Source organism: Cnephaeus nilssonii (genome assembly GCF_951640355.1).
Source record: "Cnephaeus nilssonii genome assembly, chromosome: 3".
Taxonomy (NCBI): Eukaryota; Metazoa; Chordata; class Mammalia; order Chiroptera; family Vespertilionidae; genus Cnephaeus; species Cnephaeus nilssonii.
In genome coordinates, this window is record NC_137074.1 from 56343315 (window position 1) to 56367396 (window position 24082).

Genomic DNA, 24082 nt, shown 5'->3' on the forward strand with positions numbered 1-24082 from the left:
ACTAAAGCACCAAGGCAGGCTGCCTATATCCTGACGGATGAACCAGGAGCCAGGAGCCAGGACAGAGGTGGAGACACAGAAAGATCTGAACCTCCGTCATCTCTCTCCTAGCCCCCTGACCAGATCCTCACTCAGCGGCTCATGTCCACACAAAGCCCGCAGCCTCCCGCAGCAGGGAGAAAGCGCACCACACTAGGAACCTGGCCTTGGCCCCTGCCTGTCTTGGCCACTGGGTACCCTTGGCTAACGCAGCCTCCTGGGTTCCATCTCCACATCAAAGAAAGGGTACATCTCTTTCTCCCACCTGCCCCGTCTGACGTGGCGGGATCCTGAGCAGATGGGCCTGTCACCCTGAGGCGGGTGGGAGAGGAGAAGTAGAAAGTGCCCTCACTTCAGAGACATAAAAAAATGGGAGCTAAGGAGCAAATGAGCAAGAAATACTGTCAGAGTGACTTCTAGATGCCAAATACCAAGGACAATATGAACGGATGTAACTGGAGGGCAAGGGCGGCAGACAGAACAGTCCTGGAACAGCTGGCCTTAACCTTGGGCAGACCTTGGTGGCCAGGTAGCGCTCTCTGATGAAGAGGCCTGCTGCATACGGCAGGGATCCTCCCACGCCTGGCTGTCCCCACCTCAAGAAGGCACAGGATAAAGTATGAATTACGCAGCACAGCTGGTAAAAGTGAATGGAACAGAGGGAGATAAGTGTGCCTTCTCCTCCTCCACCTGCCTGCCCAGCTCCTCTGTGGGGGACGTGCCACCCCAAGGAGTGCCCACCAACGTGCTGGGAGGTGTCTGAAGACACATCAACACCGCTCTCGTCTGGAAGTCTCCTCTAACACACAGTAAGTCATGTTAAACATGCTTACAGAGAAAGGAGAAAATGCTAAACTCAAATATTCTCTAGAAGAAAAGCTAAGACTTCAAAATACGTTATTCCCACGCTGGCAGGCCCTAAATCCTGGATCTGGGAAGCCAGCGCTGTTCCAGGGTAAATAAGGCAGATGGGAGACAGAGCAGGGGAGAAGGAAACTGTGGTTAGGTAATGACCTTGACCCTCAGAAAAGAAAGCAGTGAGCAGGGAGAGGGCAGCCTCAGCCCGGTGAGAATCCGCTCCAGGAATTAGCATCCCAGGCCCAACTCCCGCCTGCTGGCCCCGGCTCAGCTGCCCAGACAGCAGCACTCCACGCCAAGGCCGAGCCCGATGCCAGGCTGCGGGGCACGGAGGGAATACCAACTCCCTCACGCACACACACTTAGCCAGACAACCACCAGCAGCCAATCCGAGCGTGGCTGCTGAGGCCTGAGCCAGGAGGTGGAGTGAGGGGCCGGGAGAGCTGACAGATCCCTGGACAGAAGCCACACACCCTATAGAAACCTCACAGCAACAAGTTGCTGGGACTGGGAGAGGACCCACAGGGAGGGCTATGTGTGCCTGCAGGCACGTAGGCGCCGGTTGAGAGGAAGGCTACAGAAAAGAGAGAAAAAGAGGGAAAGAAACATCCACACAGAGAAGAGAGGAGGAAAAAGGTCAAAAGAATGTGCAGCAGGGACCAGAGAAGGGAAGAGGCGGCAGAAACTTGTAAGGGACAGGGAACAAACACGGAGACATGAGAGACACACAGAGGGAAGGATTGGAAAGCTTTAAGAGGCAGATACCCAGCATGGGGAGAGACGCAAAGGAAAAAAAGGCCCCCCGCAAAGACTGGAAGACAAAAGACTTACACATACACACACACACACACACACACGCACACCAAGTCTGGCAGCTTCTGGGATTTTTCTGAACTAGGCTATGTAGGGATGAGCCCAGACTCAAAGGCAGGCCTCCTGACCTGCAGGTATACAAATTCCACTGCACCCTGCACTTCGTCAGGGTCGGAGCCAAGCACCCACGAGCCGGGGCTGACTCTCATGCCAAAACTTCCCTCAGAGGCACCCTCACAACCACCAAGGGCTCCTCACCCAAGAAAAGGCTGCTTCTTGAAAGTCCTGAACAGCCCTGCCCAGATGAGAAATAACTATAGCAGCATAGGGTCTCCCATCTCAATTGTATTCCAGAAAGAACTTCCATGGAGCTAGGAGGAAGGAAGAATTATTGTCCCATTTAACAGACGAGGAAATGGACCCAGGGTGACTGTCCTATCCAAGGTCACGGAGCTAAGAAGCAGCAACGCAGACCCTTCAACCCCGCCTCTGCCATTGTGCCACGCACCTCTCACCAGAGTTCCGCCTTCCCTCACCCTCAAGTGCCCCCGTCCCCTTCACCTGCTCTTTAAGGGGGAAAAGCAGAGGGGGCTGTTCCCTCTTGACCATCCTGTCACCCCACTCCCAGCCCTGGTGCCCCCATCCCAGCCTCTGACCCTTCGCTGGCAGGGCAGGAGGCAGAGCTGGAGAGGACGGAGCTGGGGAACCTCCGAGGGCCTGTGGGAGGGGAGGGACGCTCTGGCTGCCCACCTGCTAGTTAACAGCTGCCGAGATAAAAAGCGAGCAGACGTCGGCTTGGCTCCCTTCCACCTACTTATTCCACTGCAGACGGCAACAGAAAGCGTTCCTGAGCGCGCGCCTGCCCATCCCCAGAGCGTCTCTTTCAGATTCATAAACAGACGGATCGCATTTAGGACAACAGCGAGAGCTGTCATCGCAGGGCCCGAGAGTTAAGATGGTAGGGTTCCCTAATGATTTACGGGGCACGTTCGGAAGCCGAGGAGCAGGGGTGGCTGAGCAGGAGGGCAGAGCCAGCTGGTGCCCTGGGGAGTTTCACGTGACACCGGTCTGTGAGAACTGCCGCCCAGGGTGGCCTGCGCAGACCAGAGCCGAGTTCTGTCCGTGGGCTGTTCTGGGAAGATGTGGCCCGTACTCTGCCTCTGATTTCAAACACAGATACCACTGCTTCCAACATAATCCATTATAGCTCCTCAATCCACCTACTTCTCTAAACCATTTTAAAAGCTATTTCGCATTTCCGTTTACACTTCCTCTTACAGGGATACATGGAGTGGCAACTACAGGCATGAAACCATCTAGCCCTTTGTCTTCAGGTTACCTTTTAAGCTCCCTCGGTTTTCATTTAGCACATCCGTCCCAGGATTCTTTCTCCCACTGGCACGTATACATGTCTCCGCATGAGTCCTGCCTTCTAATCGCCTCAGTCTCTCTCCACACACTAGTCCGGCCCCATTTAGTCTTGCCCGTCCAGGGAGCAGAACAGGTCTGTGCCGGCCCGGGCCACCAGCCAGAGGACCCCAGGCAGTGCATGGCCCACACCACACCTGCAGGGAAAGCCGGGGCACTTTAAAGACCTGACGCTCTGGGGTATTTGCCCCAAACTTGAACTCTACCTCCTCTGTGAAGCTTTCCCAACCTCTCCAGACAAAATTAAGAGACAACACAGACAGCCGCCATTTACAGCACTTTTCACCTGGATTGTAGTCACCCGATTAGGTGTCTGCCTCCTCCTGGCTCAGAGGACACTGCTATCCTTGGGGGGGAGGGGATGACTGTGCACCTCAAAGCACACAGTAAGTGCTCGGAAATGTCTGCTGAGTGGACCCAGGTGGACGGAGCAACATCAAAGCTCTTCTGCCCACTTCTGCCAACTGCAAGCCTCACAAGACCCCCGTGATAGGCCGCATTGGGCAGAACTGGCATCATCTTCAGCTGTGGAGAGTCCTCTCTAATAGGCTTTGGCGCTTTTCCAGTCACGGAGTGCACGCCTGGCGAGCTACTGGAGAGAGTGACACACCTGGAAGACAGAAACGCTTCCAGACCAGGGATGAACTAGAATTCACCAATGGCTACAATCTCACCCACCATCTAGAGCAGGTGTCCTCAAACTTTTTAAACTGGGGCCAGTTCACTGTCCCTCAGACCGCTGGAGGGCCGGACTATAGTTAAAAAAAAAACAAAACTATGAACAAATTCCTATGCACACTGCACATATCTTATTTTGAAGTAAAAAAACAAAACGGCAAAAACACCTGCATGTGGCCCTCGGGCCATAGTTTGAGGACGCCTGATCTAGAGGGTAGCCTCTTCCATTGAGTTGGTGTTTCAATAAACCTGGAGGTGTGCGGCCAGGCATGGGTGCATGCACACATACACACATGGCTTCAGCAAACACTGCTGGGCTAACACGTCTGCGGGTCTGACTCGGTGCTCTGTCAAAATATGAATCTCCTTCAGTCCTCTCCAGTCATGGGCGGGACAAGATTGAGGCCATGAAGTTCATTTGCAAAACAGCCCTTCAGGACTCAGATTGCAGGGGAAGAAGATGGCCCTGGAGTGGAGCCCATGAAAGCTCCCTTAACCCACAGGGTAGCAGCGAGGCTTGTGACTCAGGCAGGGCCAGCTACATCCGAGGTTAAAGACCGCTATGGGCCATCCAGGAAAAGGGCTGCCTCTTTCCCAGCAGCACCCGCCTCTTCCCCAAACGAACTCACCGGAGTACAAGGCCCTTGAGAACAATTCTCCTTTCCCCTCCTCTTCCCAACTCCACGCTCCTGACAAGCCCCACGTCCAGGTGAGCAGTGGCTGGACAAAGAGGCTCCGGAAACACCTCTTGTCCTCAGTCAGAAGGACATGTAAACGCTGCTCGCTGCCAAGTGCAGCACAGTGCCTGGCATACGGCTGGCGCTCCATAAACGTGTAAAGGGCAAGCCTGTTCTTAGCTATCTTTTTTCCTATGTTCATTCACTATCTGCTTGTCTTTCTGTGCTTCTGCCAATCTACGCCAGCTTGGGAGCTAATGATATGACAAGAGGTGTGTATAAATATAATCCCAGCAGCAGAGCACTGAACACAGAGAGATGTGGAAATTATTCTTAATGATGGGAAGGAAAGGGAAGCTGAGTACACCCTGCACTCCAGCTTCCAAACTCAAGAGAATCAGAGGAACTCCACCAACAGGCCCTTCCCCACCCTAAGAAGTAGCCTCTTTCCATGGGCTTCCTCCCGGGGGGCGGCACTCGATTCCGACAAGAAAACCGCTGAGAGGAGGGAGGTCAAGAAGAAGGAGGGAGAGGAGGAGGAGGAGGAGAGGGGAGAGGAGAGGGAAAAGGAGGAGGAGGAGGAGAAAGAGAGAAGGGGGACCAGGAGGGGGAAGAGGAGGGAAAGGAGCTCACGGCACTGGCACTGGGACAGGTGGGGTAGGGGTGGAGACACAGCTGGAGGAGCGAGCTGGAAGGACTAAGCCACCTGATTCATCTAATAGCGTCACCTTGGAAGCCAAGGCAGCAGACAGGTTGGCCAGCTGATTCCACCACCTTGGGCCGCAGGGTGAGGAGACCTCTGTTACTGGCCTGGATGGGGGGGTAAAGCCCAGGTTCTTGCTGCCCAACTCCCTCCCCCACAAGCAAGCTTATGGGTCACCCTGAAAATCACTTTGGCCCCATCTACAAAACAAGGCCCCCTCTGCCACCAACAAAATCAAGTGACATATGGCAAAGTAAAACGTAAAAGCTCTCTGGGAGAAGGGAAGACGGACAGACAGAGGGAGAGCCAGAACTGCCTCCTCCAGGACACAGGTGACCCTGCCAGGCTGCCAGGGAGGTCTTTCTGCAGCATCTCCCCATCCCATCCTCTCTCTCAGAGGGTTAATCAGGGGCAAGTCCCGCCCCCCACTGGCCACAGCCTCCAAGCCCCTGCTCTCCAGCCACATGCCCATGTCCCCAGAACTTACCCACAGTCCACCCAGCAGACAGTGCCTTGTCCTTTCACGGCCTGGGCCACCGTGGACAGTAGCCTGAGATGACTTTCAGCTGCAGCCTCTGTAAAAAACAACAACCAAATATTAAACATCTGTGCCCAAGGACACCAGGCCACCCTGCCATCTTCTCTTGGGGGCAGGGAAGGAAGAAAGGAGACCAGTCCAGAACCCCAGTTAAAATATCGTCCCGGTGACCAACAGTTCTGGGAGGACAGCGCAGCTCATTCCAGGAACCCCTGCTCCCGCCATCTTCCTGGGCCCTTCCTCGGGGACAGAGAACCCCCACGTAAGCCACGCCTCCTGTAAGCCACCCCTCACCCCTCACTCCTCCAAGTGTCTCTGAGCAAAAGAGATAACTCCCAGGAGAGTCTCTGACTCACTACCTGTCTGGGACAAATTTTGAAAGCTTTATAACCACATAACGACAATTCTATAACTAACGTGGGAAATGAGTTTGCCAATTCCACCCCTGTCTGTCCTGGGAGCTGATGAGGGCAGGGGCCGGATCCTTCCTACCTGTGTCCATCACACACGCATCTAGGGGCTCTCGGGACAACCTGGCGATCAGATGAAGTTTACACGTGACACTAGTCCCCAACAGACCAATGCCAAGTGTACCCATGTCAGATGTCATAGCCCACTTCCCGGGAAATGGCAGGGAGGAACTGGGCCGGGCAGTACCTCGGGAGTCGGCTGCAGGACCGCAGACCACGCCTTGGGCAGGAAGGAGTGGACAGGAGAAAGGAAGAGTGCTTTGCTGGCCCAGGTGTCAACTCCTGAGGGTCTGGGCAGAGCACCTGCACTCTATCGTAGGAGGGCAGGTGCTTGGGATGGAGCCTCTGGGGCCAGGATGTAGCACTGCCAGCCGGCAAGGCCCCACTGCCGAGCGGCTGTGGCCATGTGTCACGTCCCCCTGCCATACCTGTGAGCGCATGTGAGGGGCCTACCAGGCAGACGCTGGTGGGGAGAGCAGTCTGCTGCCTTCCCCCTACGATACGTTCCAAAGCCAAGCAGAAACGGTGTCTGAATTGTTTGCCTCCACAGATCTCCTTTTCTAGTGTGGAGAATGGTAGCTGTTTGTGAACACAAAGCATGCAGAGCCTTTATGGAAGTAAACAAAAAGCATCGTTCTAGAACCGTGCCAGGAACCCCACCAGGGCACCAGGAGGAGGGCACGGCGGAGGGGGGAAAGGCCATCGCTCAGCAGGCAGATGGGCTCTGGGGAGCGGGGGAGGGAAGCTGAAGGAGAGGGATAGGCAGCACCCCTCCCCTAGCCCTGTGGAAAGGGAGCCCTGCCAGGAAGGACGGGAGGCGAGAAACCCAGTTACTGTGCTGCCCTGAAAGCCCACCCACAGTCACAAGTCTAGTGACAGGCCTGGGGAGGAGGCAGGAAGGTAGAATAACCACCCACGGCCACTGCCGGCGCAGGAAGGAGCCAGCACGTGGGAAGCATGCGACCACGCTTGGGTGAGGGCTGAAGAGAAAACAAGACCTCTGGGCCCTGCCTCCTGCCCTGCAAGCCCCAACGGGGGACCCCACCCGCCCACCCTCTAACTAAACAAAATCATTTCCTGGTGGCAGAGCCCTCCCGTCCCTGCAGAGGTAACACATCGCTTCCTCCCTCCAGCAGAAGAAACAAGCAGAGGTGGAGCAGGGACCTGTTCGACCGACCACCTCGGACGTCGTCTACCCTCTACGTCAGGGGTCCTCAAACTTTTTAAACAGGGGGCCAGTTCACCGTCCCTCAGACCGTTGGAGGGCCGGACTATAGTTTAAAAAAAACTATGAACAAATTCCTATGCACACTGCACACATCTTATTTTGAAGTAAAAAAACAAAATGGCAAAAACACCCGCATGTGGCCCGCGGGCCGTAGTTTGAGGACGCCCGCTCTACGTCATCTACCGGTCTACCGGCTGAAAGGCCTCAGACAAGTCAGCTGTTCTCTCGCAGCTTCAGCTCCTCCCTCGTAACCTGGATGTTATCTGCGCTGCCTCCCTCCTGGCAGCGGAGCGAAGGGGAGCGTACCGCAGAAGGTCCTGGAGGCGTCCTTGTATGATGATGAGCTCCCGTGACGGGACGTAGCCAGACAGGAGCTGAGTGTGCCCCCACACCGACAACCACCAGCTCCACGAGCACCCACGGCGTGAGCCACGCTTATTCAGGGCCCTATGCCCAGGCCTCAGGAGCAGCTCTGCTTCTCCCTGGCCTCAGTTTACCCCTATTCCTGACAGCAGAGAAATGCTAGTCACATGCTGGGCTCCCAACAACCACCCCAGGGAGCGTCTGCCAGGCCTGCAGAAGGGCAAGGAGCAGCATGTGCCAGGGTGCTTGGAGGGTGCGGGCTCCAGGAGGGACACACGTCCAAAACACCCATCAGCCCCAGTGCCAATGAGTGTCAAGGATGAGCTGCAGGGAGAGCTGTGCCCGGAACTGGCCCAGCCACTGGCTATTGCTTCTCCAGGGCACGGAAAACTTGGCATCCTCAGGAGCAGTGAAAACACTTAACTATGCTGGAATAATATCAACAGTCTGATGTTCAAAGTCACAGCCAACAGCCGAGCAAACCTCTCTCCATCCACTGTGCCCTCGCCAGTTCCAAGGTCAGAGGAGGCAAGCTGCTGCTCCCACCCCCTCTGAAGCCGCCCTGAGCCCAGTCCAAGCTCAGCCTTGTGTTCCAGTCCCAGAGGAGGACAGATGGGGGCCAGGCCGGGTCAGAGCTGCCAGCCTGGGTGCATGTCCCCCGGCTGGGACCAATTCAGCTGGCGACGGGCCGGCCCAGGCTGTTCATCAACAGCCCTGGAGAAGCATGCCCTGGCAGGGCAGGCCCGTGCCTGTCCAGGAAGTCAGAATGTCCATTCCCCAGTGTCCACAGTCCTCTGTCCTCCTTCACACTCACGCCTTCTCCTGAGGCAATGAGGCTTTTTCTAAGAAACACTTACAGAAAGGAAGTGAACGATCGCTCAGGGATCCCAGATCAGCAGAACTAACGCCCCTCCGGGCCTCTGCCGTCTCCTGAGGAAAGCCGACAAACACGGTGTCCCTAGGACCCTCCCTGACTGGTTTTTGACCCTGAGGTCTCCGTCTCCCACCTCTGCCCCCTCTCATTCCCTTCCTGTCGCATACCATCCCCAACAGGTGACCCCAGGCGGGGCACTCACCGGATTTGGAGTAAAGCACCAACACATTATTCCGGGTCCTGAGAAGTTTTTTCAAGTCCTTGGGGTCAGAGATCCTCTCGATGAGCGAGGAGACCTTTGTGGAGGACAGCCATCCTGGCAGGACGACCTGCAAACGAAGGAGACAAGGATGGTGAGCCCTGGGTCCCGGCCAGGCCTGAGGAAGAACAGGTGCCCACAGACCTGCTGCCTGAAGCATCTCCCACTTCAGAGGGAGGAGGGCACACCAGCCCTTCTCAGGAGACTAGAGCTGCCCTTCACCTCACCCCGTGTCCAAGTCACCACACACCCCAAGACACTTCCCCGTCCACTCTCAGCCTCCAAGTCACTCTCTTCTCCATGCACTTCCATGACGCTGCACAGACTGCATACATCACGAGCACGTGCATGGACGTACTTGCCACGCCCTCAATCAGGACCTCTCTGGGAGGTCAGTGTCTACATTCTATACTGCCTCACACACTGGAGCAATGCGAAAACTCCATCCCACTCAGAAGCACCGAAACACAAATCCACGGAGAAATGAGATCACCTCTGATGTTCAGGATGGGAATGGATGGTGAGGGGGTTTCTGCTTGCCCTACTCAGCCAATGATCTCAGGAAACAAGCCAACAAAAATGAGCAAATTGTCCCCAAGAAGCCTGAAAACCTTGGGCACTGGAGGTACCAGGCACCTCCACAGGCATGTGTAAGATGAAAGCAGTGTGTGTGTGTGTGTGTGTGTGTGTGTGTGTGTGTGTGTGTGAGAGAAACACATGAATAAGGAGCCGTCAAACAGCAGACCCCCTCACCAGCCCACACAGCTGGCCTACAGCCCCGTGCCTAGCTGGCAGAAGGCTCAGGGGTTACTACCTGGTTACTGAAATAAGGAAAGCTCTGCTGGGAGACACCAGGCAGAGGGTGGGAGTGTGGCCCTGAGAGAAAACAGGAGATTAAGGAAAGTCTACGAACTAAACCTTGAGATTAACCATCCGCAAGAGCCCCACCCCCTCGCACCCCTTTTCCAGAATGCTGCCAGTCTTATTCCCCCAGGCAGGAGATTAGAGAATTTTTCTCTGGGGAAACCGAGAAGCATAAGAAAAACAGTCCAAAGACAGTGACTTGGAGATCCTCCCATGGAACAGCTGAATTCCCACCCAAATACCTACTGTGAGGTCCCCTCAGTAAACCAGTGCCCTCCACCCCCTCCCCACACTCAGTCTCTGATCATGTGCTAGTGCCTTGCTCTTCAATACGCACCGATAACAAGGTTCGCCAGATATCTGAGGAAAGCCCTTAACATAAAAGGGGCAGAATCAAACCAATGGAAAGATGAAACTAAGACTAAAAACAGCCAAATTAAAGCACAAACAGCCACATTAAAGGAACTCCTGAAAAAAGAAGAAAACAGAGGGCAAGAAATTATCAAAGAAATAATTTGAGAAAATACCCCAGAATTGAAGGATGTGAGCTTTCAGTTGAGAGGGCCCAGCATCAAGAATAAAATTAACTCTCACCAAAATACATCTCTGCAAACATTCAGAACACTGCTGACAAAGAGCAGATTTGTGTTTCAAAGAAAAAATACACACCACATATAAAAGACCAGGAGTCAGAATTGGTGTAAGACTGGTCATCAGCACACTGGGACACAATGAAGCATCACCTTTGCAATGATCAAGCAATGTGGTTTCCAACTGGAATTTGATAACCAGCCAAACTGTCAGTGGTGAGAACAAATTTACTCAGACTTAAGATCTCAGATGTGCACGATTTACCACCAAGGCACCCTTTCTCAGGAAGCTACTAGAACTCATGCTCTACCAAAACAAGATGTAAATAAAAAATGATAAATGCATGGAATCTAGGAAAACAAGGATCCAGCCCAGAGCAACCAGCCCAGAATGGAGTAAGGACTGAGAAATATGGAGGAATGTGGTCAATAAAAAGGACCAACTGTAGGTTATCTGATATGCTTAATCATATTGATCAGGTAAATTGTCTGACCAAAGTTACACAGCTAATGTAAAAGCAGAGCCAGGACCCGAACCCCAGTCTCTCTCTTTGATCCCATACCCTCTCAGTCCACTGCCTCTTTACAGCCAAGAAGTCTTGAGTTAAGTCTGAGCTCTACCACTCAATAGCTAAGATGGCTAAGCATCATCCCTCAACCTTCCAGAGGCTTAATGCCTCTCACATCTGACATGGAGATAATAATACCTCCCTCATGGGACTGCTGTAAGGATAAAATGGGATAACTTATCGAACATACTTTATAAATCATAAAGCACTCCAATAGCGTCATTACCATAATATGTAATACAAATTTCTATCTCAGCAGAACAGAAGGCAGAAATGTAGCCACGTTCTAGTGTTTCTAAATATAACCTGCCATTAGGTTTCCAGGTTCCTTCTCCCCCGGGTAAAACCATCCAGAAGGAGGAGTTGAGGAATGATCGCTCCCTCATTCTGCCCTGCCAGAGCTGTGGACAGGCCTACAGACCACTGCCCTTAGGCAGCCCACCTTGAGAGCTCACCAAAAAGTTAATTGTTACGTGTTATTTAGTTTACTGCTCCCAGAGAACTAATGGACTTCAGACTAAAGAGTTCATAGCTCAATGCACATGACTAAAGGAAAAAAGGAAAAAAAAAATCTGTTGGAAAAACACACTGACTCTGCTCTGATTTTAATCCTCAGATAATCTGCAGAGAAGAAAAACAACTACCTTTGCCCAGTGCCTGGGGCTTCTGACCTGTGGACCAGCCCTCCTGAAACTGGCAGGCATCTGTGCTTCTGGAAAAGGGCGGTGGGAGGGCCAGCCCAGTGCCCGCCTGCCCAGGCAGCACGGTGGCGTAGCTGGGCCGCAGCGACAGCCGTGTCTACAACAGAAACCACAAGAGCCGAGTCTCAAGGCATACCCACAGCTTCCTTCCTATAAAACCCAGTGGGTCCCTCAGGTCATCTAAACATCGGCCACCCCCAGAGTAAACAAACCACGGCCCAGGCCCAGCCAGCCACCAAAACCTCTGACCCAGTGCTCACCCTCACACAGCAGAGGACTTAAGCTCAACCAGAGATACACCGAGCAAACTGCCTCTGCTTGAACACCGTCACCGGGCATGACACTGGGGCTGACACGGGTACTGCCCATAGCCCGTCTTTATAGGGGGTCTGTCTCCTCCCCACCTCCCCATCCCTACCCTGTCCCCTAGACTGGGCCCAGAACAGCACCTGGCCCCTTGAAAGCCACAGGAACTGTTCGTCCAGAATAACAAAAACGACAAGGCACACTGGTTACCTTCCTGGCCTATGCAGAGATCACCGCTAGGAGCACGTGACACGGTGAGTCCATGGCAGCTCTCAGGAGACCGGGAAGGGACCACGGACACCAGGCCGACCACAGCACAGCCAGTGAGGGCCTGGGTGGGAGCACGGTGGGAGAGGGCAGGTGGAGCCAGGCTGCGGGTCTTGAAAGCCTGGCTCTTAGAGAACTGCATTTGGCCATGACCTCAGACTGGGCAGCCACTAGGAAGCTGGAGGTGGAGGGACCAGCTGGGTGGCTGCCCAAGTGGAAAGAAATGGGTCAATCCAAGCGCCTTAGGGAAAAACAACAGAACTCAATGACTATTCCTATGTAAGCAAGGAAGGAAGAGAGAAGAGGCTAAAATGACCCCAAGGATTCTGGGCTAGGAGCGGAACAATCGCCAAAGATGGAAGAATTGAGAAGCAGCGGGGGCTTTTGTCTGTCTGATGCTGAGGAAGGTGATAATGAGCTCAGGCATGGGCGTGTGGACAATAAGGCACCCCAGACAGGCTGGGCAGTAAGTCTGGAGTGGAGGTTCAGAGGGAGAAGCCCAGAGAGGGAAGGACAGTCCAAAGGAAAAGGTGGGAAGTGCTCTGTCAACACAGACCCAAGAGGAGACACACAGAAAGGCGGTGACCGATCCGCAGGCAAAGTCCATGGCAGGGTCCCAGGACAATCTGAGATCATCTCAGTAGCTGAGCCGGAAGCGAGCGCTGGGAAGAGACAGCACGCCCAGCGCAGGAGCTGGGGTGACAGAGAGGCAGGGTCTGGAGATTTGGGAGTGACAGGGGAAAGCAGGCCTATAGCCAGTTCCAGGGGAGACCTGGGAGGCTTACTTAGCATCTCTGAGACTGGGGAGGATGAAAAGCCTGTGTCTGCCTCAGACAGACCCTCCCCTTAGCAGGCAACTGCAGGGACAGCCAGGAGGGCTGCCCTGGCCTCCCTCCCCTAAGACCAAGGCGGTGCTGCTCCAGCCACCTAACATTCTCCTTTCTCCTCCCCTTCTGTCTATTTTAACCTTTGCAATGTGCACGCTCCCTTCTTTCCTTAAGATGCAGCTTCAGTGAGCCCTGGATCACACCGCCCAGTGCCATCCTGCAGATTTCTTAGGCCACAACCCACAAACCTTGATGACAACAATAACTACGGTAACAATAACAGTGTTAATGATGCAAAGACCCTCTGCTTTGTCAGGCCCCCAGGGGAGAGGGCAGCGCCAACTTCCCAACTGCCCCTGAGCTGGGCGGGCTCTTTACATTCTAAGTCATTCCCTTTAGAAGGAGAAGGGAAAAAAAATCCCCTCTGTTCACCAGGCAAACCCCTGATGGGCTGCAACAATTGCTTTCTCTCTGCTCCTGGACCCACAGCTTTAACAGGATTTGTATCAGGGCTGAGCTGCCCCGTGGGCTGGGCTGAGACCCATAAGCCATTCCCCCAGCGCAGAGCAAAGCAAAGCTTGGGAAGGATGGCCTCCCTTTGCTGCTGCTGCTGGGGAATACAGAGCCAGTGCCCCCCTGCATGAGAGTGCCCCCAGCCCCTGTCACCGTAGCACCTCGCTTAGAATACCAGGTCCCTCCATCCTCAAACCCCTCCCCCCCAGCAGAGTACAAGGCCCTCTTCAGAGCCCAGTGGCCCCCGGGTCTCCGTCACAGGAGTCCTCACCCCACCTCCACCAAGGTGGGAGGCAATGGGGTCCAGGAAACTGGGTTCTCTCCTCATCTTCCAGACTCTCTGCAGTGTCCTCCTAACAGGGGTCTGCCCAAATCTGGGCCCCTCCAGCCTAGCAGCCCACTCTCATCTGCTCCCCTCGGGTTCCCCTACACACCCCAGGGTTCAACACCTGGCAGAGCACTGCTTCTGGAGTCAGGCCCGGGTTCAGACCCAGGCGCCATCCTTCATAGCAAGACCATCTCAGATGTCACTATACCTCCCAGGGTCATTTCCCCTCGGTAGAGCAGAAGGGAAAATGCTGACACCTGCCTTGCGGGGTTGGCTGAGGATTAAGCGAGAGGAGAGGAGGGGAAGTACACAGAGAACCTAACATAATGCTTGGCATACAGAAGTACATAATAATCGTAATTATCTGTAGTAGTACCATTAGCGAGATAATCAGAGACCGAGCAAGGACAACAGTAAAATGGGCACCACCTCTTCCTCTCCAGGGCCCAGGCTGCAATCAGGCAAAACAGCACATCGGGCAGGAAGACGTGTGCACATACACACACTCAGCATCATAAACCCTGGGGCAAAACCCCTCTGCACAGCAACCCAGGCCAGAGGCCGGGCAGCACCTGCAGAACATGCTCTCCAGGTTCCGTGCCCATTTGCCCCTCACAAAACCCGATGAGTGGGCACTGGCCTCCTCCTGCAGAGAGGAAACTGAGGCTCAGAGAGGCTAAATTACTCGTCAACGCCGCACAGTAGGTAAGCAGTAGAGCTGGGACCAGAGCTTAGTTCTCCCAGCTCCTGCCCAGAGGAGGTGGTCTGCTTCTCTCAACCCAAGCTCCCTGGACCCGGGCAACCTCCTTCCCAGGCAGGGCCCATCAAAACCGCCAGGAGAAGCCCTCCTCTTCCCGAATCCCATGGCAAGGAGGGTCCCAGCAGAGACTTCCACTAGCCCTCTGCTTCCTGCCAGCCCAGAGCACCGGGCGTCTGCCCTGAGTATCAGGGTCCTGGGGCCATTAGCCCAGACTTGCTGTTAATCAGATCTTGTACAGAAATCTGTGCCTCTTTCCACCACCCTCTCGCTCTAACACACAGCTCACACAAGCTCCTCTCTCTCCTCCTAAGCTCACCCACCAGCACCACCAGACTAAAGAGATAAAGAGCCATACAATTCTGGAAAATAATCGGGGGGACAGTCCTTGTCACATTACACCCTCAGCTTTAAAAAGCTCTAGATCGCTGGGGCGCATGCCAGCACCCTCACAGTCTCTATTAGCCAGGCAGGCTGTCTGTCCTCATAGATTCATTATTCAATGCAGATCATGAAGCCAGAGTATTCAATTATGTAACAGCAGCTTGCTAAAGGAGGAAGATTTAAGGACAGAATTTTAACATTTAGGAAAAAGGGTGGCGGGGGAACTTGACCTTTTTGGCTTTGTCACCTGGAAAAAAAAAATACCCTTCTTATGTTGGGGGCTGTGAAGAAACTAGTTTAATTTAGTGTAACCCACATTTTGCTCAAAATAGTTTTGAAATGTGAGAATATAAAAGTCTAGATTCTTAAGAAGTTGGTGGTAAGGGGAGCTAGGAAAAAGGTTGAAGACAGATGACCTGAACCCAAGGTCAGAGAACTTGAGCTGGCTGAGAAGTTAGAGCTGGAGGTTTGGTGGAAAGAGCCGAGAAGCCCAAATGTGTTGCTGCCTTGGATGTTTGCAGGCTGTGTGACCTTGGACAAGTCCTCTCTCCTGCTCTGAGTACCAGTGTCTTCCTCTGTAAATGAAGGAGCTCAACGTGATTTCCAAAGTCCGTTCTGATTGTGGCATTTGGCAAATCTATTCTCACGACCCCTACCGGAGAAGCACTATGACGTCATTACACCTTCTGAAGCCGAGTTTCTCTGGACCCGTGGCCACCACATTAAAAGCCACACCTCTCGGTTTCCCTTGCAGCAAGTGTGGCTATGGGACTAAATTTCAGCCCCGGAAATGTAAGCAGAAGTGTTACAGGAACTTTTAGGAACTGTCCCTAACAGACATCTGGTATAAGTCTTCTTGGTCCCCTCCTCCTTCCTGTCAGTCCAGCTGAGACAAGGAGGAGAAGGAACTTGCTAAAGGTGTGAAGTAACAAGACAGAAGACATCTGGGTCCTGGTGATATACTGGCCCTGGAGCCCCTTTTCCAGGCTTCTACATTAGTGAATAACTGATCTTCGTAAGGCACTGTCATTCTGTGTTTTCTAGCACACAAGCAAACAGATTTTGAGTATCAACTGGAACAGAAGCTCTAACTGGAAGGATATATTAACAGCTGCTCCAGTTGGGATATTTCAAAGTATCAAAGGCATTAAGCCATGCATTACACTTCAGATATTGTAATAAGGAAAGAGACAGAGAGAATATCAAGGGTTTGATTTACTATGTGCTTGCTAGTTATCCAGGTTTCTCCTTGCCTGTTCTTATCGGGTATCTTGGTCACCTGGTGACAGTTACCCACCAATAAGAGGACATTTAGCTAGTAACCCACCTATTTCCCTACAGCCTCAGCCCTCTGCTAGTAAGGGGACCGGAAGGCCAGGACATCCCTTGCAGCCCCCAGGCTTTAGTTGCGCTGGTTGGTTCCCCAATAAAGGACTCCTCTCAACATTCTTCACATTCCAGCCTCCAGGTAGCCCCCCAGAGCCAAGGACTCAAACTCTCCTGAAGCTGCTCAACCTAGTGGGGCCCAGGGAGGTGGGGGAACTAACCATGTTCACACACAGAAGTCCCAAGTCCTCCACCCTAACCTTTTCATCTTGGATAGCTGCCGTCATTAGAAAGTTCAAATTCCTCCCGCACCATTCTGTCAGCTTATCACACTCTGAAGATAGCAAACACATTCCCTCTTAGGAATCTGTAGGTCAGTGGTTCTCAACCTTTCTAATGCTGCGACCCTTTAATACAGTTCCTCATGTTGTGGTGACCCCCCAACCATAAAATTATTTTCGTTGCTACTTCATAACTGTAATTTTGCTACTGCTTTGAACCCAGGTGTCGCGACCCACAGGTTGAGAACCGCTAGCAGGGTCGCCTAAGACCATCAGAAAACACAGATATTTACATTACGATTCATAACAGTAGCAAAATTACAATTATGAAGTAGCAACGAAAATAATTTTATGGTTGATGGTCACCACAACATGAGGAACTGTATTAAAGGGTCGCGGCATTAGAAAGGTTGAGAACCACTGCTGTAGGTGAAATATCCCAGTCCCCTCAGGTGTGCGTGCCTTCAAGTCCCTCACTGTCGCAAACGACCTGCCCTAGACACAGCCATGCTCCTGACTCTCAGAGCTAACCCAACGCTGGGAGCAGCGAGTCAGAGCCTGAAAAGACTAATGTGCTACATTACACTGTAATTTATTTTGGGAAATAAATACCTATGCTTTCATAATTCAAAATAACAGGAAATTAATCTCAACGCAAATCTTGACTGGTGGGTTACAGTGTTAAAAAATAAGAAAGCTGAGCTTGGCCGGCATGGCTCAGTGGTTGAGTGTCAACCTATGAACCAGGAGTTCATGGTTTAATTCCCAGTCAAGGGCACATGCTCAGGTTGCGGGCTTGATCCCCAGTGGGGGGCCTGCAGGAGGCAGCGGATAAATGATTCTCTCTCATCATTGATGTTTTTACCTCTCTCTCCCTCTCCCTTCCTGTCTGAAATCAATAAAAAATATGTTGATAAGATTAAAATATTGAGAAACGCCATTAGTGAATCTCTTAAAATATGGCGTTCAACTGTCTGTCACACAGTGCTGGCAACAGCCTGAACTAGTACAATTCTTTTGGAAAGCTACTTGGCACAGTTTATCAAGTATCTTAGCAGTATTTATGCTCCTTGACTGGGTAATTCCACTTTTGGGAATGTGTCCTGAGGAAATGAGCGGAGGTCTGACACAGATATGACTCACATGGTCCTACTCACAGGAGACAAGAGTGGTAAACAGCCTAAGTATCCAACAGTGGAGGAATGATTATCTAGAGGAAGCCACTAGACAGAATAATAGAGCCATTTAAATGATGTTTCCAAAGACTGTGCGATGAAAAAGAAAATGCTTGTTTTAATGTTAAGTTTTAAAAGATAGAATTCAAAATATGCCTGATATGAACACAACTACATGCAAAATGATGCTCAGAAAAAGACTGGAAGAAAAAACAAATGCACCAAAGTAAGATTTTGTCCTTGGAGAGATGTTTATTCTTCCCCTTTGTCTATTTTTCTAACTTGCTATAATAGGCATGTCCAATTTTAATATTTAAAGAAAAAGAATTACCTCCATTTGGCCACCATCGTGGAAATAATTAACCGTCTCCAAGTGTCTCCCCACATGGAAATATAACTGCACAGTGGAGAAGCCTTGATAAGGAACCAACGCTAACATCACCAGTAATGGGTCAAATGGACCTCACACGCCTCCTGATAGAACGAGCTAAAGAGAAACAGCATCAAAAACCGAAAGAGGGGACATTCTTAAAAAGGTCAAGGTCACAAAAGACAGAGACTGAGAAACTGGTCCAGCTTAAAGGAGATTGAAGAGCTCAGACAATTATAATTCAACGTGTGGTTCTGTACTGAGTCCTGAGCCAAAACACCACATTCCTGATTTTTATCACTGTGGTATGGTTATGTAAGAGAATGCCCTTGCCTTTTAAGAAATACCGAAGGCCCTGGCTGGTGTCTCAGATGGCTGGGCATCATCTTGTGCACCGAAAGGCTGCTGGTTCGATTTCCTGTCGGGGTACATGCCTGGGTTGAGGGCTCAATCTCTGGTAGGGGGTGTGCAGGAGGCAGCCTATTGATGTTTTACTCTCACTTTGATGTTTCTCTCTCTCTCTCTCTCTCTCTCCCTCTCCCTTCTTCTCTCTCTAAAAATCAACAAAAAGATCTTAAAAAAAATAAAAGAAATACTGAAGTATCACAGGGAGCAAAGGAACATCATCTCTGTACACTTTATATATGTAGAGGGAAAGTATCAGAAAACAAATGAGATGAAATGTTAGTATTTGTGGAATATGGGTAAAGGGCAGGCAGGAATCCTTTGTATTCTTGCAACTCTTCTATCAGTCTGAAATTATTTCAAAATTAGAGCTAGGGGAAAAAAGTTACCTAAAGACAAAACCAGAGATCCCAAGAACACCTTCCACCGGCCTTTCATAAACTTCCACCACCCGACAAGTGCTCACTGGCACTCTCCACATAAGAGCAGTGCTGACCTGCCTGAACTCACTTCCAGCTGCTGTCTGCTCCTCTGCTCACCTGACGTTATGTAGTTATTATAAGAACCACCATGTGGAATCTGCAAAGTATTTGCATACAACACATACCTAGAATGTCTTGGACGAGAGAGATATACAAAAGGACACTGATTTTAAAATATGAGTAATTTATGCCCCTTAAAAGGGCAAAGGTTGAGCATCTGTCTCCAACCACCGTGGCTAAACACCATTCTTTACAAGGAGAAAGGTCTAACCTCAAACCAAGTTTGGGGATTTCACCAGCAATGCTTCCCAGGGTTCAAATGTCTACCCAGCAGCCTTCAAAATAAAAACTATCACCATAAGACCCTGAATGGCACGTGTGTGTGTGTGTGTGTGTGTGTGTGTGTGTGTGTGAGAGAGAGAGAGAGAGAGAGAGAGAGAGAGAGAGAGAGAGAGAGACACACACACAATCAGATTGGCCCTGGGATGTGGGACCCCCTCCCACTAGCAGAGGGAGCTACATGTGCTTATCTTATATAATAAAAGGCTAATATGCAAATCGAACGAACGGCAGAATGACCAGTCACTATGACACACACTGACCACCAGGGGGCAGACACTCAACGCAGGAGCTGCCCCCTGGTGGTCAGTGCACTCCCACAGGGGGAGCACCGCTCAGCCAGAAGCCGGGCTCATGGCTGGCGAGTGCAGCAGTGGTGGTGGGAGCCTCTTTGCCTCTGTGGCAGGGCTAAGGATGTCCGGCTGATAGCTTAGGCCTGCTCCCCATCAGCTGGTCATCCCCCAAGGGCTCCTGGACTGCGAGAGGGCGCAGGCCGGGCTGAGGGACCCCCCTCCCCAGTGCCCGAATTTCGTGAACCGGGCCTCTAGTTAAGAATAAGAGAGAAATGGAAAAGCAGTTGGCAAGGAATAGAACCTAAGGGCAGATTCTTTCATTTCAAAATCCAGGGCCTAGCGATCAGCCCAGGATCATGATAACAGCTGAAGTACAGAGTGCTTATTGTGTGACCAGGAGCAAGCTAAGCAGTTCACATCATTAATTTAATTATCTTGGCAAGTGAATGAAGTAGGCACCTCTGTTACACCTATTTTATAGAGCAGGAAACTGAGACTGAGAGGTGTTTAGAAACTTGCTCAGCATCACACAGCACGTAGGATGACAGCTGTGACTCAGACCCACGTCTGACAGACGCCGGCACGCGAGTGGAGCACAAAGACAGCAGATTCCTGGAGCCATGCACCTCTGGCTGCTTGCTCCTGCAAATATAGGGTGTCCCGCAAAATGTATTCACACTTTGAATAATTATTAATCCCAATGGGTTACATCTGAAAAGAAAGAAACATCCATTGAGCTATGAGCTGTTAAAGTGTGTATACATTTTGGGGGGTCACCCTGTACAAAGCCAGCTGCGCATCTTATATTTTTGCTTCCTTTAAAAACCACACTTTATACACACAGTGTGGTGTCCCCTCCCCCAAAGTCCCTGCAGCACAAATGTGGCCGTCAACAAGGGACAATGGGGGAGGGGGACAGGACAACTGATCTGAGAGCTTATAAAAACAGGTTTTCTTATCCTGAAATTGCAACCGCAGTGCATTTAACCAGGACTTAGGCCCTAAAGCCCTAATGTTTTGGAAAAACCTCTCTGAGAGCCAGGAAGGCTTGGCTCGCTGACAGCCTGGGCACATGTGACACAGGCTAACGAGAAAGGGCTGGTAGAGCGACAGTGAATTAGGCAGCAGGGAGGGAGGAAGAGCAGGTGAATTCTCACTCCGGAAATCCAACTCTGCCTCAAAGCTCCGATCGTTGATAAGAAAACAATTCAGGTGCTCATGACCCATGTGTACATCGAGCTTTTACACACATTATCGCCTTCAATCCTTCAGAGTTGAGAGCCTCAGCCAGCGTTTTCCACCCCGCAGGCCTTAACCCAAGAGCCGAGTCATAAAATCAATTCAGTGAGTTACCACCTGCATTTTTTAATGACATTAAATAGAAACATCGGTGTGTACCACAGGTGGCAAATACTAAGTATTCAGAGAAATGTATCTGTTATATTTATATATATATGCACTTGGCTATAATCATTAAATGTATAATTATTCTTGCAGGGGTTGCAGTAAAAAATGTTTGAAAAACAACTATAAATAATCTTGTGTGGGATGTGGTACTATCCCCACTTTGCAGATGTGAAAACCGAGGCTCAAAGGAGTTAAGGGATGGGCCTTGGGTGAAGCCTACATGGCCGCACCAGGACTCAGACGGGGTGTTGTGAGCACAGATCCCATGCTCTTCTCTTTGCCCATCAATGTGAATACTCCCCACTGATGTCCATCGCGCTCCCTCCCACTCCCTACAGCGGCACCCAGAACAAGACCCAGAGGCCAGAAAGTTCGCTTTCCCTTCCCATCTAGCTCCTGGATGTGAGCGCCTGAAAAGCGCTGGGATGACAACCTGATCCATCTTTCCCCTCTGCCTGCAAGCCCGCAGTTCCCCACGTGCCTTCAGAGAAAAGCGAAAACCGCACATGCTCAGCCAGGTGATGCCTCACAGTATCACTTGTGTGTGTGGCCTAAGACATGGGCAGAACTTGGGCTACGCCTCTCAGTGGAGAGCAGCGACCTTGGCCACCCAAATATTATCCACCCCGTAAACTGAGTGCTGCCAACTTATAAATGTGTCTGGATGGTAGCTGCACAACAGCTCTAAGTACAGGCTTTTCAGAAATACAGATTCCTGAGCCTTATCCTGTAAGTAAATTCGTTTTTAGACACAATCCCTTACGGTGGTTTGGATCCACAGGCAGGTTGGAAAACCTCTACCACTGGCCCATCTTTTAAAAACCCGCTTTGTGGTCCCCATGCCACTCTTTCCTCCACAGCCAGAATTTCCCATCTCTCGTTCTCTCCTATCCACTCCTCATTCCTCTCAGCTCTGTCCCACCACCAAAAAGGTTCTCAATGGGGGTTCAACAATAACCTCCACACGGATAACCCTACAGGCACCTCCAGTTCTCGGTTTGTTCAACCTCTTGAACCTGGGGGAACACTCTTGGTCCCCCTTCTACCTCTCCAGCCACCCGTCCTATCTTCTTTGGAAACCCTCCTCTCCCTAGCCTTTAAATGTTGAGGTTCCCTGGGGCTCACGCAGTCCACCTTCTCCTTCCTCTCTGCCCTCTCCCCCAGGGGTCTGGCCACCTCCTAGGCAGCACCCCTAAATTCACATCTCCAGCCCAGGCCTCCCTTCTGAGCACCACACCCTCACATCTTATACTGAGCATATTTCAAAGTGTTATTGAACTCTTTCATAAAGGACCCACAAAAATAAAAGTTACATCAAAAGAGGATATAAGAAAAGGTTTAAAAAAGATTTTAAAAAAAGAAGTTATAAGAAAGTAATATGCATGACTGATTTTTAAAAAAGGATCCTGATACAAGACTGCTAAATTAGATACCAAACTGGTGAATGTCCTGCAGGGTGGTAACCTGCAGGTCTCTCTTCTCTACCAAACAGAAATCATTTGCATCTTCTCTAACTTCACGGAGGCTGGGTCCTAAAGGATAGTAAGCGAAGTTACCTTCTCCAGAGCACCTGAGAGGGCTTCTTAGACAATGCTGCAGTGTGACATTACAAAGTCACTAAATCATCTTTTATTTCCAAAATTTGGGATAATTTTCCTTTTCCCTGGGGTCTATGAATTTGGATGGGGAAACATAACATCTTCATTTTCCTTCACGATGCATTGTAGGTAACGAACAGTAATACTGGCAGTATCTGAGGCTTTGCCATCAACAGAAATCACATTTTCTCGTCACATTACAGTTGGTGCAGATGTCTTGAGACCTAACACTAATTTAGCAAACCTAACACTAGATCTTCTCATATGATATAAACAAAGAAATATAAATGTTCTTTTATCAGGTATTTGCTATGTGTTTTTTTAAGTATATATTTTTATTGATTTCAGAGAGGAAGGAAGAGGGAGAGATAGAAGCATCCATGATGAGAGAGAATCATGGATTGGCTGCCTTCTGCAAGTCCCCCACTGGGGATCGAGCCCACAACCCGGGCGTGTGCCCTTGATGGGAATCGAACCTGGGACCTTTCAGTTCACAGGCCGACGCTCTATCCACTGAGCCAAACCGGCTAGGTCTATTTGCTATGTTTTGATAACTGTATTACAATATCTCTGGTTTCCTTTATAACCCTATGGGCTGTTTTACACATTTTTTTAAGAAAGGCCCACAAGTCCTCAGAGAAGCCTTTCCTGACTCCCTGCACTAGGGGAGGGACCCCTGTCACACTTTCTCTTCCCACCTCAGGCTTCTTCCTTCCAGCACTTTCTACCTGAATTAAATAACAAATCAGTGGTCCTCCCACTAAGCAATGGGACAAAGGGCTGGTGTCAATCTTATTTATCATCATGTCCCCAATGCCTTAGCATGGTAGGTCTGACTCCTAGGAGACTCCCAAGAAATATGTTTTGTTTTGTTTTTTTAAAAAAAGGACCTGTTGAATGAACGAGGATCTGTGACACATGGAGCATGCAGAGCGTGGCACACATTCCTTTCAAATAAGGACCCAGGACCTCGCAAGGTGAGACCCTTCGTAGAGCAAACCTGTTTGTTCCCCAGAGCCTGCCCTACTTGGCCCAACAGCAGAGCTTCCAGCCAAGCCCATGTCTCGGCTCAGCGCTAAATCACCTTTATGTGTAAGCCCCAGCTTAGAGCCCTCGACCTGGATCCCCGTTAATACCTTCCAAGGCAGGATTAAAGGATCTGCTCATGAATTAAAGACATCTGCTCATGCCAGGGGGTTGGAGGAGCGGTAGGATTCTTTGGGGGGATGGAGTCCTACTCCCACCCCAGCCAGCTATAATGAGTTGGAAACTCCGAAGCCAGGCCCAGGCTCACCATCAGGCCATCTGGGAAAAGAGTGCCCATCAAACTGGGGACTCAGTATGACCCTGGGGAACCAAAAGGCTCTTTTAA

At 51.1% G+C, this 24082-nt stretch overlaps 1 protein-coding gene across 1 annotated transcript in view; it reads right to left on the reverse strand.

Moving 5' to 3' along the window:
- PDIA5 (protein disulfide isomerase family A member 5) overlaps positions 1-24082 on the reverse strand; it is a gene marked incomplete at its 5' end in the record, with an annotated part of 83635 nt that overhangs the window by 53851 nt on the left and 5702 nt on the right. Inside the window, 2 exons of the mRNA XM_079762150.1 lie at positions 5684-5771; positions 8872-8998. Coding sequence (XP_079618276.1) covers positions 5684-5771; positions 8872-8998 — 215 coding nt within the window. The remainder of the gene's footprint in view (positions 1-5683; positions 5772-8871; positions 8999-24082) is intronic.